At 31.8% G+C, this 18536-nt stretch overlaps 1 protein-coding gene and 1 long non-coding RNA gene across 2 annotated transcripts; one reads left to right on the forward strand and one right to left on the reverse strand.

Annotated features, from left to right (window-relative positions):
• Positions 1 to 775: 775 nt before the first annotated feature.
• On the forward strand, positions 776 to 5790 carry LOC139898405 (uncharacterized). The gene is made up of 9 exons (XM_071881134.1): positions 776 to 931; positions 1591 to 1683; positions 2136 to 2542; positions 2732 to 2798; positions 3258 to 3311; positions 4068 to 4136; positions 4596 to 4661; positions 4739 to 4807; positions 5310 to 5790. The coding sequence occupies exons 1-9, from the start codon at positions 821 to 823 to the stop codon at positions 5382 to 5384; spliced, it is 1011 nt and encodes a 336-aa protein (XP_071737235.1). The 5' UTR covers positions 776 to 820; the 3' UTR covers positions 5385 to 5790.
• Positions 5791 to 12855: 7065 nt separating this feature from the next.
• LOC139898407 (uncharacterized) lies at positions 12856 to 17260 on the reverse strand. Its single transcript, XR_011777006.1, has 3 exons — positions 16291 to 17260; positions 13514 to 15638; positions 12856 to 13417 (listed from the first exon to the last, which is right to left on the reverse strand). It is a non-coding gene; the product is annotated as an uncharacterized lncRNA (long non-coding RNA).
• Positions 17261 to 18536: the final 1276 nt, after the last annotated feature.

Genomic DNA, 18536 nt, shown 5'->3' on the forward strand with positions numbered 1-18536 from the left:
TTCACATTACAACCTGTCCCTTAACTTCGGCTATATTTACACAACGACCCCTCAAATTTACACTTTTTCAGGGGTTAAAAGTGTAAATATATAATATATAATTTTATTAAAATAAAAGAAACTAATTTCATCCGAATTTATAACGGACTCTATCTTCTCACTCGGTGCGAATTAAATTTTTTCTAGACCACCGTTCAATTCGGAAAAATTTTACGAACCCAACGGGACTAACTATACGCGAAACGGACAATTTTTAAAAAAACACTAAACACAACGACAACCCGTATCTTCCCGCTCGCCACGAGTTAAATTTTTTCGACGGCAGCGTCATACTCGAAATAATTTTATGAACAAAACGAAACTAACCACGTTCGAAACGGACACTTTTTAAAAAACACTAAACACAACGACAGCCCGTATCTTTCTGCTCGCCGCGAGTTAAATTTTTCCGACACACTCGAAAAAATTTATTGAACAAAACAAAACTAACTGCGTTCGAAACGGATACTTTTTAAAAAACGCTTAACACAACGACATCTAAAACGGCGCTTAACACATGAGTCGTGTTCCCCTCTGTAAATACACAACGCTACGTTAAATATGAATACGCAGCCGAAAGCCCCCGCCACAACGCTCGGGCCGGTCCGGACTAGTTTCAAAACATAAAATAAAAAGAATCCATTGCATAGTCAAGTTGTACCCGGTGTACAATCGAGCATTGCATCCTAAACAAGTTTTCTAAAATTCTAAAATATAGTTTTCCAAGTAACTTCCGGTGATTGTTTGTTTCCGGTGAAATTAGGGTTTGGCGGTAAACAAAATGACTGTAGACGAAGATAACTCCGTTTACGTTGGCAATCTGTCTTACAACGCCACTGAAGATTCTATCCGTAATGCTTTCAATCTGTACGGACAAATAGTAGGCGTCAAGGTAATAGATCTATATACTTTGTGCATTTAAACTCTAATTTCTGTGCATATTTTATGTTTACTTACTTATAATTATATATCTGTTTCATTCATGTTATTCACTTTGAGTTATTATAATTTATGTGTTTTGCCCTAAGTTTTGATAACAGCGCTTAATATCTATAAGTAGTGCCACAAGCTGAATAAGCTGATGGAATACAAGTGTAGATGTTTCTCTGAAGCTTGTAAATATATGTTGCGAATTTGTGTACAGATATATGCATTCTGTATTTCGATTTCTCTGCAATTTATTTGTTGATTTATGTATTTAATTTTTTGTGTTATTCACTTTGAGGTAATATTTTCGTTGCGATTTTGCTAAATTTCGAGTGAAATTCGATAGATGAGGTTGAGGCTCAACTGTTCATTACAAATTAGTTGAATGAAGTGGTTGAATATAAGTTCATTACAAATACTTTTTCATGAAGTTGCAGATTGCTATTTGATGAGAGTCCTACACTAGAACTTTAGTTGCCAAACTACAAACTTCCTAACTATATGTGTGGCTCATTGTTATTTTCAAAGTGTTTGGATTTTAAAATTTTGTAAGTCATTTTGACATTTGGATGGAAGATTACCTAATATTTTTTTTTTTTAATTTTTTTTGCATTTTATTTCTAGATGATTAATGAGCGTGGTGGAAAATGTTTCTGCTTTGTTACTTACACGAATCATCGATCTGCAGTTGATGCCATCAAGGATATGGATGGAAGGGTATTTGTAGTTACTTATGAGTTTATGTTTTATCCTATTAATGTCTTAATACAATGCGTTAGAGGTGGCAAAATGGGCATGTGGGTGGGATGGGTAACAGATCAATATATAGTGGGGTTGTGCTAATGTCAACTCCGTTTGTCTATATATCTTTTATCTATTCTAATAAAAAAATTAGCGACTTAAAAATTATCACAATAGTTATACTATGTAAAATTTAATATGAGAATGATTTAAGAGGGTTTGTGCATCAATTATACCCTTTTGGTGACTTTCAACCCTATTCTTAAGTTCGCTCATTTGACCCTAGAGATAATTACAACCCATGTCGACCTATTCTTTTAAAATGGGTCGCGCCGACTATGTATTGCACTTGTTTTCCCTACTATTCGTGTCTCCTGCTCGTTCGGTAATATTAGTCTCGAATGTTTGATTTAATGGATCTGTAACAGAGCATCGAAGGACGAGCTGTAAGAGTCAACGAAGTGATGACTAGAGGCGGGAGGTCAAATTTTGGTCGACGTAATAATGACCGAGATGCTGAGTTGGACAGGGGTAGAGCCAGAGACAGAGACAAAGACTATGGTCGTGTTAGGGATCGGTCACATGATCAAAAGAGGGACTGGTCTCGAGATCGTAATCAGGATAAAGATAGATCATTTGATCGTGTGCGTGACATTGATCCGAATCGGGAACGATTTAATGACAGGGGCAGGGGACATGATCGAGATACAGATGATGAACGTGTAAGAGACCGAGATCAAACGGACAGAGATCAAGAGAAGGAGATAAGGAGAAGTGAAATTCATCATAGTAGTGGGAACAAGTATACAGATCAAACGGCTAAATTGTCAAACGGGTAAGATTACAATTTCAACTAACATTATACCTACTATATTGTGTGATCTTATATTAATAATTTATATACAATAATTATAATTATTATTATCTTTGATAATAATGCTCAGACTTCTATTGTTTTCTATCCCATTTACTTTTAATCAACATCGTTTTTTTAATTATTGTTCTCCGTGGCGCCTTTATACAGTTCGGATCTAAGTGAGCCCCACAGTAGAGAGCGTCCATCTGGTTCAAGTCATGGTGATTATGATCAGGTAGGGGATTTCTACCTATTATGTTGGATACCTGAGTACATAATTTTATTAGAGGTAGCAATTTTGACCCAATTACTATGGGTGGGTTGCTTCGGGCTATGTTTGATCTCTAATGGGTCAACAAAAAAAAGCATTCGTATAATTGAAGATGAGTCACTTGGGTCCAAAGTGTGTTTAATGCATAAAGTCTCCTAAATCAATCTATTCATAAGTTTAGACATTAGATTATTAATATTGAATTCAAATATTTAAAAAAATGTATTTGACATGCTTGTTATTAGTAAAAAAAAATTGGACAAAGTGTTTCAGGTCAACCAAATGCAGCCTTCTCCGAAAACTAATTTTTTGAGCAGTCACCGATCCATCCGACCTACACTTTGCCGCCCATAACACGAAACATTCAGGCATCTGTGCATCACTTATCTGGTTATCTTATGCATTCCATGTATGTACCATCAGGTTCCAAAGCAGCTTGATGTTTCACACCAAAAAATAGAAGAACTCCAAAAAGAGGTTTGAATTTCTCCTTATTCCATTACAACAACAACAACAAAACCCAATACCACATGAGTGGTGTTTGTGGAGGTGAGATGTAGACAATCCTTCCCCTATCCGAGAATAAAAACAAGTCATTTCTCCACCCAGAGTGAAAACACTCTCAAAAGTAGAGAAAGTCATCCCTCTCTTTATTCGACGAATAAAGAGATTGCTTCAGAGTGGACCTCCGGCCAATAAGTACGAATTTTTAAAAAAAAATAGTAAAATATAATTGAGACGCCATGAAAATGGTAGAATCAAATTTCCATGGGTTTTAAATCCTGCCCGGAATTCAATTTAGGCTCTAAACGGCAGTCAAGACGCCAATAAATCGACGCTTGTTGTTGACTCAAAAATAGAGCCATTTTCTCCTTATTCCATTGTTTATATTAATTGATGATATGTGACATGTCAAAATGAAATTGTTAGGGTGCGTTTAGTTATTCAAAATGTCTCCATTTTTTTCTTTTTCCGTTTGAGTTTTGTGTTCCTTTAAAACTAGTGGAAGATAAAAAAACACAAGTTCAAATGTAAGGGATGAAGCTTTTATTTTTTGAAACAGAATATGTAGATAACCATACCTCATGATTTCACTTTTCTTAGAAATTTTTTTTTAACATCTCAAGTAAAACTCATTTTCTAAGCTTATGTGGTAGGTAAGGCATCTGTTATTTTTTTTTTTGTTTTGTTTTTTTTTTTGTCTTTTGTCAACACGAAATTTGGATCTCCTAGGTTTATCGCATGGAAGAGCTTGTAGAAGAGAAAGATGATCATGTATCTATGCTGCGAGAGAAAGCTCAGGTTTTTTTTCTTTTTTTTTTTTTTTTTGAAAGGCAAAATAAAAAGGCGTTGAGAAATGGATTTGGGCCAAATAGTAATTTTTTGGTCTGGGTCCATCATACATGACGCCTGGTGTTAGGTCGTCCCTATGTATTACATATCCTACTCGGAAGACCATGGTAATACGAGGAGGGTGTAACCCGCGTAATGAGAACACCGGGTCAAATATTACTGTATTATTTAAATTATTTTAATAGTCAGCTACATGCCTACATTCTTGAAATAAAATGCTAGGAGATCATATGTATAAGAAATATGTTCTGGCCACTTTCTGAAACCTTTTCTTATTATTGTTATTTTACTCGTTAGGGAATAAGTATAACCCGAATCAACCCATTCGTAAATATATGTGTGAAATTTACCAACTCATGTTTAAACCGTATACGGTTTATTGTTGCTGAACTGTAATAGTTGTTTCAGAAACTAGAGGATGCACTGGCATCAGCCAAGAAGCTCACTTCAAATCGTAGGAAGCAGTTAGTTAAGGTACTTGTCATGTTAATGTATTTATATTTTTTAATTTATTTATGGGTATTCATGCTATCAATTTTATTTTCTTGCAGCTTCATAATTGTTTTGTTAATATGAAAGAGTACAATGAGAAACTTAGAAGCTGTGAAGAGGAACTCCAGGTTAGTCTTCGCTACTTATGTTGCTTTAAGTTTGTGACTTCACCAAGTTTTTAACATATGAACATGCTTTAGATGAAAATTATTCTTACTTGAGATCCAATGTTAAAACTGATTTAACCTCCTAATTGCTCTATATAAACCAGGGGTTATTATTGTAATAATACAGTTTAGAACTCATATATACAACATCAATCATATATAAAAATGCAACAAAAAAACGGTTGACCCATTTCGAACCCGAATATTATACTTGACCCACCCATTTTGTCACCTCTGTCATCCAGTCAGCTACAATCTACAAATATGGATTATGGATAAGTGTCTTTTGGTTAGAATCCAAATACATTTACATTACCAAATTATATTAATATGACTTTAGATTTACTACGTTTCCCTGAAGTCCTGCAATATAAACGCGCTTCTGTAAATTACTATCATAACCTTTCTTGGGCAAGCTTTATATGGATCAAGATATTTACTATATTCCCCATTCTACTTGCAGTCTCTTGTAGGGTCGACAATGAAAGAACTAGAAAACACCAATGGACTTGACACAGACGCGCTCTTGGCTAGCTGACTGCAATTATTAAACTCGCTGTCTGATCTGTTGGTAACGTGTAGTAACCGTGTCTCTCCTCTTCGACTAGGGTCAGTATGGTCATTTTAACCACCGTAAAAAACTAAACTCATGTTTTGTTTTGCTTTGCTTTAGGTATCTGATTAGTAGTAGACTATGAAATTAATCACATTGTTGCATTATATTGCTGACAGTAATGTAGCAAACAAACAGTTTGGTGCTGGGCTTTTTTGTGGGCGGGTTGTGGATATGGGGTTGATTGAATATAGACTTGTGATTGTCATGTTCACGATAAGAAAGTGATGGTCTTTAGTAGAACATGAAATGATTCTCGGGACTTGTTTTATTTTAACTTTTTGGTTCTTTAAAATTGATGACTTTTTTTACCCATGTAATATGTTACCTGTATGATATATTACTAAATCAGGAGTTCTAAAGGTTTCTTTTCGCCTGTGAGTTTATACACAGAAATCTCACTAGTTAGTTACCTACGCGTTTACAGTGTTTTTTTTTTTTTTTTTTGGAAAGGCCAAAAAGTTTTAATACTATAAAAGAAGAATACAACCACCATACATGAGTAACGAGTTTGTAGACAATATTTGAATGTTAGTACCAGCCATCACAGAGAAGATTAGAAGTAGATCCCATCTGCGCCTAACCGATGCCGGTTCTATTTGATAAATTGACATTGAAAGATAAAGGATTGGTTAGCCAACGGTGCCACTCTAAGGATGAATTTTTCGATCGATTAGATATCCACTCGAAACTTTTTAATTGTATTTCGTTAACAAGCATTGCACTACTTAGTTTACTTTTACCAAAAGTTGAAGCGTTCCGATTTTTCCATATTGAGTACTCGGCCGGTTATCCATTTAACCGTTTGCCAAATGATAGAGGAGAAATTGTGACCATTGCCCATGAATAGTTCAGGGAGACTTGGTTTCGACGGTAGGTTAAAATGCAACCAATTATAGAAACACACCCAATTATCAGGATCCGATTTATAGATAAGTGCGTGATCCACATTTTCCAACACGTCACATATTGGACATCTAATGGTTCGCAAGTCCATTCCACGTTTGTCAAATTCTACTCGGACTGTCAAGTTCTACTCGACCCGATAACCTTTTCCACCTAGCCCTCCATATGAAATGATGACCTTAAGAGGAACCAGATTATTGATAGATGTAGAGATGCTTCCACCGAAATCAATGCAGGCTGCCTCTATAATGATATGTACTAGTTTCTTCACAGTGAGTATTCCATATGGGTCAGGAGATCACGTCCATTCGTCCCTGCTGTTATTACTTAAGACGAGACTTGATAAATCGTTAGTAAGATTGGTGATGTCGCCGAGCAATCGACCCATTAGTTCTCGGGACCATCACCAATGACAATCAAAACGACTACTACTCCAACGAATCCAATCATGAATGAGAGTAATTTTATCAAATTCAAGTCTAAGCCTGCTATATTTATCCATTAATTTCAAACTCCTAAGCAAATTTCGGTCCAAAGTGTGTTGATTTACCATCCGCTTTTTGTTTCTTAAAAGAATTAATAAAAATTACTCCGTAACTATTTACCCGAATTAATGATGTGTGTCCAGGTGGTGTTCTGATGTTCGGGTTAAATTGATAGTTAGAAACCAAACTGCCATCATCCCCATATAAGAATTTGGTTTGCTATATGAATGTATGTGTTGTATTAACATCTGATGTTTTTATTTATACCAATCACGAATCGTGATTATATAACATTGAACTCTTACTTAGACCCACACATTATATATTTGATACTTTGACAAATAAAAGAGACTACAATGAATAATTAGCTAAACATCTTTTATTACACGTGATATTTAAATTGTCTAGAACAATCAAGTATACCATATAGAAGCAAACATATTTCAATATTAGTATAACTTTGTATATTGCAGCAATATTAAATTGATGACACCAATATTACAATTGTAAGATAAAATGTTTATATAAAAATAGGAAACACTATATAATATTGAAAGGAAATATCAATGATTTTCAATCTAAAGATAATACCAAAAAAAAAAAAAAAAAATTCAAATGAAAATCCATAACCATTGTAACAAAACATACAAAAAAATTATGAGCTATACGTACACTAATAGCGTGTATGTGTGTGTGTGTGCACGTTTGTGTGTGTGAAAAGTCTATACGTACACTAATAGCATCTTAAAGAAGTAATAACGTAATATATCTTCAACCTTAATGTGATTGATGATACTCGACATTCAAATGTCAAACTTCCTAAAAATGATGACGAAAAAAGAGTATTTATATAGATATCATAACATAATATATATTTAACCTTCATGTAATAGATGATACTCGACATTAAAAGATCAAAATAATTAAAAATGATAACGAAAAAGAGTAATAATATAACTTTATCCTTTATTTCATTTGCAGAAGTGATGTGAATATGAAAAAGTGGTATTTATAGACAACAATGACTATCAATTAATTAGGTACTTAATATAAGGAAAGTGAAAGGATAAAAACTATTGTTATTAGTTATGATAACAATAAATAAATGTTTAGGGAAAATGAAAAGGTTAACACTATTGCAATAACATATGACATAGATAAATTTTACTTATTAATAATATTTATGATCAAATTTATGATAATGCTTAATATTTATATTCAAACTAAAAGACTATATGCAACATTTAATTATTAAATTTAGCTCAAATCTATTTTATTCAGATTAATTAATCAACTATTTTTACCATCTTATATTTTACCATTTTAAACTCATATATTATAATAATAAATAATCATATTTAAAATTTTATATTTTATATTTAATTATTTAATAATTATGTAATTTAATTTATATTACAATAGTTATGCAATCATAATTATATTAATATTAATAATTTTTATGTAAATTTTAAGGGTAATTTTTTTTATTATCTTTTTTACAATAGTTTTTTGTGAAGGTAAATCATATTTAATAGGCTAGAACTCAACTTTTAATAAAAATTCGAGGCTTTTATAACATTTTAGAGTAATATTATACCATTTTACTATTATTTATTGTGAGTGTAATCATATTTAATAGTCTAGAACTCTTATTTATCATTGTATACTCAACTTTTCTTTTAAATTTGAATGTTATATAAAATAAATAGAAGATTATAGTTTTATACCCTTTTTTTTCACTTTAATCATAAATATCACTCTTGAAAATTTATAAATAAAATACATTTATTAGACCTCATTTACTTCCCATATTAAAAATTTTATGTAACTTTTAAGGGTAAATTTTTTTTTTTTTTTTTTTTATCTTTTTTACAATAGTTTTTTGTGAAGGTAAGAAGAGCGACCGAAAAGAAGAGCGGACGGGAGAAGGGCGGGAGTGACGGGCAGATTGGTGGTGATTTAGGATAGTATTTGTTTTTAGGGGTGGGTTTATATAGGTTTTACATTAGTTTTTTTTATGTAAGCAACTATTATTATTACACTTAGATAGAAATATTTATTTATTTGTTTATTATTCGCTACAAATTATTTATTATTTTATTTGATTTTATAATAATACTCCGCCATATTTTATTTTATGGAGGTGATCCTCACACATCATTTTTTATCCATCTACACTTTTGTCTCATAAATTTACAGTTATACCCCTAAATTAATTTAGAGAGTTGAACTTATATTATTATTTAAAGTATAATTAAGGGTATAATAGTTAATTAGGTGTAGATGAATGAAAAAGTGGTATGTGAAAATCAACTCCATTTATTTTATGTTTAGAAAATAGTGGTATTATATTTCCGGTGCTTAAATTTTATTTATTTATGTTTGTTATTTTTTTAATTTAACATTTCATAAATTAATTTCTAAGAATCGGCCATATTTGGTAACTATTGCACTAAATTCAACCCTTGTTTTGTGATGCATAAAACACCTTTTTAGTTGTACAACATCATATGTATTTTGAAATGTATTTAGTAAAATTTTGAATCCCACACAGATTACTATACTATCTATTAGACAAAAATGATGAATAATAATTACGGGCATTTTCGTCTTTTTACCTTTTTTTTCTCCCTAAATTTCATTTCACTTACAAAGCCCCCCCACCCCTTTCAAAAAATCAAATCGACCCCCCAAAGAGGGGGGTAAAGTGTCAAATAACCATTTTCATAAAAAAAAAATCTTAAATAAACTCCACCCAAATATTCAACGGGTCATATCCTCTCGCTCGCAACGAGTTAAATTTTTCCGACACCGTCGTTAAACTTGAAATAATTTTAAGAACACAATGTCACTAACTATACGCAAAACGGACGCTTTTAAATTTGAATGTTATATAAAAGAAATAAAAGATTATAGTTTTATACTTTTTTTTTACTTTAATTTAAAGAACAACTCTTGAAATTTTTTAAATAAAATACATTTATTAGACCTCATTTACTTCCAATGTACTCAATCTTTATATTTTTTTTATTAGACCTCATTACTTCCCATGTACTCAATCTTTATATATTACTAGGAGGCAATGCCCGTGCGTTGCACGACTTGTTTCAAATTTCACTATTTTAAAATTCCTGTTCCGAATGGTTTGAGTTATGGCGGGAATTGGTTGAAAACATATTAACCTTGAAGTGAAAGTTGAGGTTGGTCCCCTTATGCAAGTGGTTAAGTAGAATTTTGTGCATATGTTTTGTTTACCACTATGAAAATATGCACATTCGGGTCATATGTACTAACCATGAAACTATATATAAGCAAAAGTTTACTAAACGTGGTTAAATGAGTTAACAAATGATATCAAAGTTTACATATTGTAGTACGATTCATAATATTAAAACATATATTACCTTTAAATTTACCATTAAATTTTTTAAGATCTTCCTTTATGACTTCATATATGACAATAAGTAGATACATAATAATTGGATTATAAAAAAATCTTAAATATAAACATGAACCGTCACATATTACTACACCACAAAATATAAAACTCATTAATATAATAATATTGAAGGTTCATGACATTGAATAACAATTAATATGAAATTAATAATTATTTATTAACTATTATAATAAAGATATATAACACCACCAAGAGTAGTAAACCTTATAAACTTTACATTAATTTAACTTTAGTTATAAACATTCATTCATAATAAGTAAATTTATATGTCATAAATTATATGATTAGTTTCAATATTTTCATTTTTCTTATCATAATTTTGTCATAAATTTAAAATTAAGCTATGACATAAATAATAATAATAGTTTCAAACTTTTTATTTTTCATATTTATATTAATAGATATCGTTGCATATATATATATATATATATATATATATATATATATATATATATATATATATATATATGGATAAAAAAGCATTACACCTATAATAATCATACTTATATAAATTTTACATATACTATTAGACGAGTGGATCTTGGTCGTATACTATTAGACGAGTGGATCTTGGTCGTACGCTGAATGCCAAAACCACAATAGTAACAGCCCCTTTTCACACTTGATTTACAATTTAACCCCCTCAACTCCAAACAGGTTACAAAAAATACACCATACTCCAGGGGTAAAAACAGTCAATTATATAACTTAAAATAAAAAAACTCCACCCAATCGCTTCGACAGCCCGTATCGTCCTTCTCGACCCGAGTTAAATTCCACCGACCATACCGTTAAACTCGAAATATTTTCACGAACAAAACGAAACTAACTACGTTGAAAACGGACACTTTTTAAAAAACGCTAAACGCAATGACAGCCTGTATCTTCCCGCTCGGCGCGACTTAAATTTTTCCGACAGCGCCGTCATACTCGAAATAATTTTATGAACAAAACGATAATAACTACGTTCAAAACGGACACTTTTTAAAAAACGCTAAACACAACGACAACCCGTATCTTCCTGCTCGCCGCGAGTTAAATTTTTTCGCCAGCACCGTTAGGTTCGAAATAATTTTATCAACAAAACGAAACTAACTACATTCGGAACCGGACCATGAGTCCCCGCCGCATCGCGCGGGCCGGACCCGGACTAGTTATAACTAAACTGTAATAATAATAATAATAATAATAATAATAATAATAATAATAATAACAACAATAATAATAACAATAATAATAATAATAATAATAATAATAATAATAATAATAATCGTAATCATATTCATAATTATAATTATGAATTATAGTCATAATAATGTCATTGCACCTATAAAAAATGTTACACCTATAATAATCATATAGTTATATGAATTATAACTAAAATATAATAATAATAAAAATAATAATAGTAATCATATTCATAATTATAATTATAATTACGAATTATAATCATAATAATAATCATCATAATCTTAATTATTAATCATATAAGTTATACAAATATATAATATAATAATCATAATATCATAATATTAACATTAAAAAGAGATCTTCGGACCAATCGATCCAACATAAAGTCAACCACGTTTCTTCTTGCCTTATCCGCGGTTTACAATATTTTGAAATTGGTGTTTATTCGATACCTACAAAAACAAAAAACATATATTATGTTTATTATTATATATATATATATATATATATATATATATATATATATATATATATATATATATATATATATATATATATCATATACTATATCTACTATAATAATAATCTATATATCATTTATTCTTTCCATCTAAAAAAAAATCGAGAATACAATATAAGTAATATGATGTGCTCTTTTATACGATTGATATTAAAAAATGAAATGAAGATGACATATTTATAGGCTAAAAAAAGCTTACGTTACCTAGAAGATGAAAGATTCATATATTTATTGCTCATTAATTACTTTAAATATATTTATGACGTTTTTATTTAATATGGTATTTATCTTTTTTTGTTTTAATTTTTTACCATAATAATTTTTAACCTTATATAACCGTCTATTAAATTTAATGGGTAAATTTTATTGAGTTAACCGTATTTAATACATCATACAAATGATTCTAGAACTCAATTACTATAGATAGATAGAAGATAGACATAGATATAGATATAGATATAAGATAAAATATCTACTATTATTGTATATATACTATATAATATAACACTATAACAAGGTTACATCCAGCCCCCCTTTAAGAATTCAACAAATACAATTTTTCAGGGATATAATTCGTAAATTTTAGGGTTTAAAATCTAAATTTATTTTTTATTTAATTCTACAAAACCCACCAAAAACTTCAATGGGCCTTATCGTCCTACTCGACGCGAGTTAATTTTCACCGCTACCACCATTAAACTTGAAATATTTTTTCGAACAAAACTACTAACTACGTTCGAAACAGACAATTTTTCAAAAACGATACGCACACCTACATCTAAAACGGGTCTTATCTTCCTACTTGACGCGAGTTAATTTTCACCGCTACCACCATTAAATTTGAAATAATTTTTCGAACAAAACGAGATTAACTACGTTCGAAACGGACAATTTTTCAACAACGGTACGCGCACCTACATCTAAACGGGTCTTAACATGTTTGCAAACGCTACGTTAAATATGAATATGCATACCGAAAACCCCGCCGCATCGCACGGGCCGAACCGGGCTAGTTAATAACAATAAACCACGGCTGCAGATGAAACTCTTATCATCCGTCTATTGATAAATCTTGTTTATTAAATCGCTTGAAATATAAAAAATGAGCTTTCCTAAAGCTTTTACTTTGTGCCATTAGCTTCAGAAAAGCTTTAAGAAAGTGAGTTTCTTCAACCAATTTCAAGCACAATTCAAACATACAAGATCTCTTCTTTTCATTCTTACTTGTACCAAGAGTTCCATTTCCATCAACCGACATGCTATCAGAGCGTAAAAATGGATTTCGACTATCTTTTCGTTCTTACACTGGTACATTTTTCATTCATTTTGCTATCACTATTGCTGCAACTAGCGCTTGCTTCATCCGCTTGTAGTATTCTTGCTTTAGAATTTCTACCTGTAGTAGCATCATTAGGTACACACATATTATAAATCTTTTAGATCCTCTAAATTCTGGTATATGGGTATAAGATAAATCCAACATAGAGCTCACCTGATTCAAGTCAGTTGGAGCTCTGTAAATAGTAGCAACAAGAATAGTTCTGGTACTTGTTAAAAACACTAACAAAAACATCACGCGCGATAATATTCATATTAGTTGCAATTGAATTTTACAAGCTAGATAATGACGCACCATAGGATGCGTATCAGATAATCTTCATTTTTATATAAAGATTATCTATTTTATAAATGAACGCGGACCGGCAAAGATCATATATGGAGCCGACACCGGTCAAAGAACACATTCAGAAGAAATAAGATAAAAGAGTTGCAGACAAAAGAACCGATACCGTGAACAAATGCATGTCAGAAGAGTTCCGGACAAAACATAATCAAGGCATGTCGGATAGGATGGATCCGGATAAAAGATGCCAGGAAGAAACACTTGAACCCGACCCAAAAGGTTTAACCACCGTGTACGGGTCTTCTTGCCATCCCTAGTCCATATATTCACAATAATTTTGATTGCTATTTTACCAAATAATCATAAAACTATCATTTACTTCCTTTTTCACCCGCAATCCAATTTAACCAACTTTACATTGGCCAAAGCAGACACACTATTTTTTTTCTATTAACAAGCCACTACAAAACTAGCTCGTATTTATTTACGCGGTTAGTTTATTTTACCTCGGATCCGATTTTGGGGATTTCAAAGCAAAAGATAACGATTCCATCAAGGCTGGCAAACATTTTGCATACACAGTTGCATAATGAAAACACCATTCAGTTTTTCCCCTTCCAGAATAAGGATCGAATACTCACCTTTTAATGAAAATAACAGTTCATCATAGCTAATGTGAGACGTATTTACAGAAATTGTGACCAACATCGTAGCCGTCAATTAACACAGTTTTAACAAACTAACGACGTATTTTACAAGTCACAACATGAACCCACATCATAACCGTAAATTTTAAACAAATTTTGAGATACCAGAATCAAACCCCATCATCAAAAGTTCAAAACCGTCAACTTAAACAGATTTTACAAACAGTTAATTTAAAATAACTAACTATTAACAAGTGAATGCATAAAGCCACTTAAGAACAGTTAATTTAAATTAACTAACTATTAACTAACCAACATCAAAGGGATAACTTTTAACAAGCCGCGACATAAACCCGCATCAAAAACGTCAATTTAAGAAGATTTTAGCAAATCAACATGAGACCTTTTTTAACAAGCCACGGCATAAACCGACTCTTCATTGGGTTGTTCATCCACTCCCAAATCCATAATTTTCCACACATTTCATTTTAAACTGTTGAAAACCAACTTATGATACGTTAATGAATAGCAACAACCATTAACAAGGAATTGTATACAATGGTATCAGGTCAACCTAACCCATAAAGAATAGTCTCAGATTTTGAAGAAAGCATAGTACCTCCTTTCTAAATGCCTCCATTTTGAAGTCTACATCAAGAAGCACTCAAACAAAGTAATATAAATCAGACCCATAGCTCAACTGAATGACTGTTTGAATTTGCTTTCAATAAAATTATGCTAATTTAGGATCTGATCAAATCTCAAAGCCATAATTCTGTAAATTACGCTTTTTTACAATAAAATTGCAGACATGGAAGTATATAGAGTGTATATGTCTGCTGTGGATAACCGACAAGTCAGCTTAATTGGTAGACAATTAACAGAAAATTGACAAATAATCCAGATTAACCAGAAGTTGACAAGTAAGAAAAAAGATAATTTAGGTTTATACGTAGGTATAGAAAGATAGATATCGATACGTACAAAACGAACTGGGAACAGAGCTTGTAGTAGCAGCAGTAGTGATACCTCATTTTCTTCGAGTGTTGCACATATATATATTGGTCATACAAACACATAAATCTATAGAAATGTAACAAATTAAACTGAATTGAACTAATCTATACAACTGTAAACGATCAAATATGTCAATAATAATAATTGACTCGATCATAGATAAAAGGGTGGCATTGGCCATGTCTAACAGCTATATACAAGTGGAATTTTGAACTTACGTGGATAACGTTTTAAAACTCATTCGATAAGATCAGCTGGAAATGGGCAGGGTTGTTCGACACAACAAATTGCAAAGTATTTACCATCAGCTCATCAAGTTTGTAGTATATCTGCAAATCCCAGTATCATTAAAGCAACCAGAATGAAAAAAGTGCAAAGCATTGCTATTTTTATAAAAATATGTGATTTGCATTTATAATCTTATCTCTAATTTAACCAATAGTATACACAAACAAATTTGATATTAAATGTCACACATAAAACTATTATGTACACACTACCCCCATACCCAAAATGCGATATAAAAGTCTGTTTCAAAATGAGATGCAGTATGATAAATAATATGTTATACTTTCAGTACAGGGGGTAAAAATAGCATTGCATCTTTTATAAAACGATGTGATTGGCATTTACAGTTTATCTCTAAATTAACCAATAGTATATACACAAACAAATATGATACAAAAGTATCACACATAAAACAATTATGTACATACTACATCCATACCTAAAATGCGATGTAAAGGTGTGTTTCAAAATGAAATGCAGTGCGGTAAATAACATGTTATACTTTCAGTACAGGGGGTAAATAGCACGTGTGCTATTAACTGTAGTATATTAGGTTCTTCTTAGTTTTTGCAGTCAAAGTGAAATTTTCTCGACTTACACCAGTTATCTCACATGAATAATAAATTTCAACATTTTTTCAGATCTATAAAATCACATTCTGTAAATCATGATCACAGCAAAAAATAATTATACCTTCGTGAACAGTCATAAACATTTTTTACCAAGCCATGACATGATTTTACATCATAAACAGTCAATATAAGAAGGTTTTAGGATACCGATATCGAAGGGACATTTTATACGAACCATGACAAAAACCCACATCAGAATCGTCAATGTAAACAGATTTTAGCATACCAACATCGAAGGGACATTGTTTACATGTCACAACATAAATCCACATCAAAACTGTCAATTTAAACATCGAAGGGACTTTTTTTACAAGACACTATACAAATCCAAATCAAACCGTCAATAACTTTTAAATTTTTTTTGACAAAACAGCACCGCAGGGACTCATTTGCACAGGCCACGACATAAAGCCACATCAAAACCGTCAATTTAAACAGATTATGGTAAACCAGGCATCGAATGGGCTTTTTCATACAAGCCACAACATAATCCCACATCATAAACCGTCAATTTAAAGAGATTTTAGCATACCAACATCAAAGGGACAGTTTTTACAAACCACGACAAAAACCCACATCAAAACCGTCAATGTAAACTGATTTTAGCATAAATCCACAATTTTTACATGTCGCAACATAAATCCACATCAAAACCGTCAATTTGAATAGGTTTAGCAAGCAAACATCGAAGGGACATTTTTTTACAGCCCACTATATAAATCCATATCAAAACCGTCAATTATTTTTAAACAAATTTTGACAAACCAACACCGGAGGGACTTATTTGTACATGCCATGATATAAACCCAACATCAAAACCGTCAATCTAAACGGAAGTTAGCAAACCAACATCCAAGTGACATTATTTTGCAAGCCACGACGAAAACCCACATCAAAACCGTCAATTCATACAGATTTTAAGAAACCAACATAAAAATTTTTTTACCAACCAACATCAAAGAGACATAAACCCACATCAAAACAATAAATTTAAACACATTTTCGCAAACCAACTCCGAAGAGAGATTTTTTTAACAACAACAACAACAATACCCAATCCCATATGAGTGGGGTATGGGGGAGGTGGGATGTAGACAATCCTTCCTCTATCCTAGAATAAAGAGAAATCATTTCTCCACCTCGAGTTAAACACTCACAAGAGCGGAGAAAGTCCTCCCTCTCTCTATTCGACGGGTAAAGAGATTGCTTTCAAGGGGACCTCCGGCCATAAAGAATGAAAAAAAAGAAAGAAAAAAAAAAAGATAAATATATATATATGTTTGTCTGTATCGGTATCTAGGTATATATACCTATGAAAGTTTCTATATGTATACGTGTTTAGGTATAGGTATTTATTCATGCTTATGTGTGTGTGGGAGCATATACACATACATGCTTATGTTACGGTGGGGGGTGGGGGGGTGGGTGGGTGAGTGTAGGTGGGCGTGTGGTTGTGTGTGTGTGTGTGTGGGTGCGTGACTGTGTTTTTTGTTTGTTTGTATGCCTACTTGAAACTACATATTACTGCGCATTATACCATTCATGCTGTCTGTCATACTGTTGTGCATTTCTGCTATTTGTGTTTGATTTTATGGCTACTTTGTATGGTTGCATCTTCCTAGGCGCACACAACTCTTACAGGTACGTATGCCCACACTATCTCATTTTGATGAGCATTCCTGGCCGGAGGTCCTTTAGGAAGCAATCTCTTGGCTCTCGAGTAGAGGGATGGACGATCTTATCTAGTCGCGGGTTTTATACCCGCGGGTGGAGTAGTAACTTCCTTCTAATCTAGGGTTCGAGGAATGATTGTCTACACTCCACCTCCCCCATACCCTACATCTGTGGGATTGGGTATTGTTGTTGTTGTATATATATATATATATATATATATATATATATATATATATATATATATATATATATATATATATATATATATATATAAAGTAATAATAAATAAGAAAATAAAAAATAAATAAAAAAAAATAAACAAAGACGCCATGAAAATGGTAGAATCAAATTTTCATAGGTTAGGCTCTAAGCGGCAGACAAGCTATGACAAATTCACACAAAAACCGTCAATTTCAAGTGATTTGACAAACCAACACCGAAGGGACTTATATGAACAGACCACGAGATAACCCACATCAAAACCGTCATTTTATACAAACTATGGCAAACCAGACATCGAAGGGGCATTTTTTTACAAGTCACAACATAATCCCACATCATAAACCATCAATTCATAGAGATTTTAGCATACCAACATCGTAGGAACATGTTTTTACAAACCACGACATAAAC

This window comes from Rutidosis leptorrhynchoides, chromosome 3 (assembly GCF_046630445.1).
Source record: "Rutidosis leptorrhynchoides isolate AG116_Rl617_1_P2 chromosome 3, CSIRO_AGI_Rlap_v1, whole genome shotgun sequence".
Taxonomy (NCBI): Eukaryota; Viridiplantae; Streptophyta; class Magnoliopsida; order Asterales; family Asteraceae; genus Rutidosis; species Rutidosis leptorrhynchoides.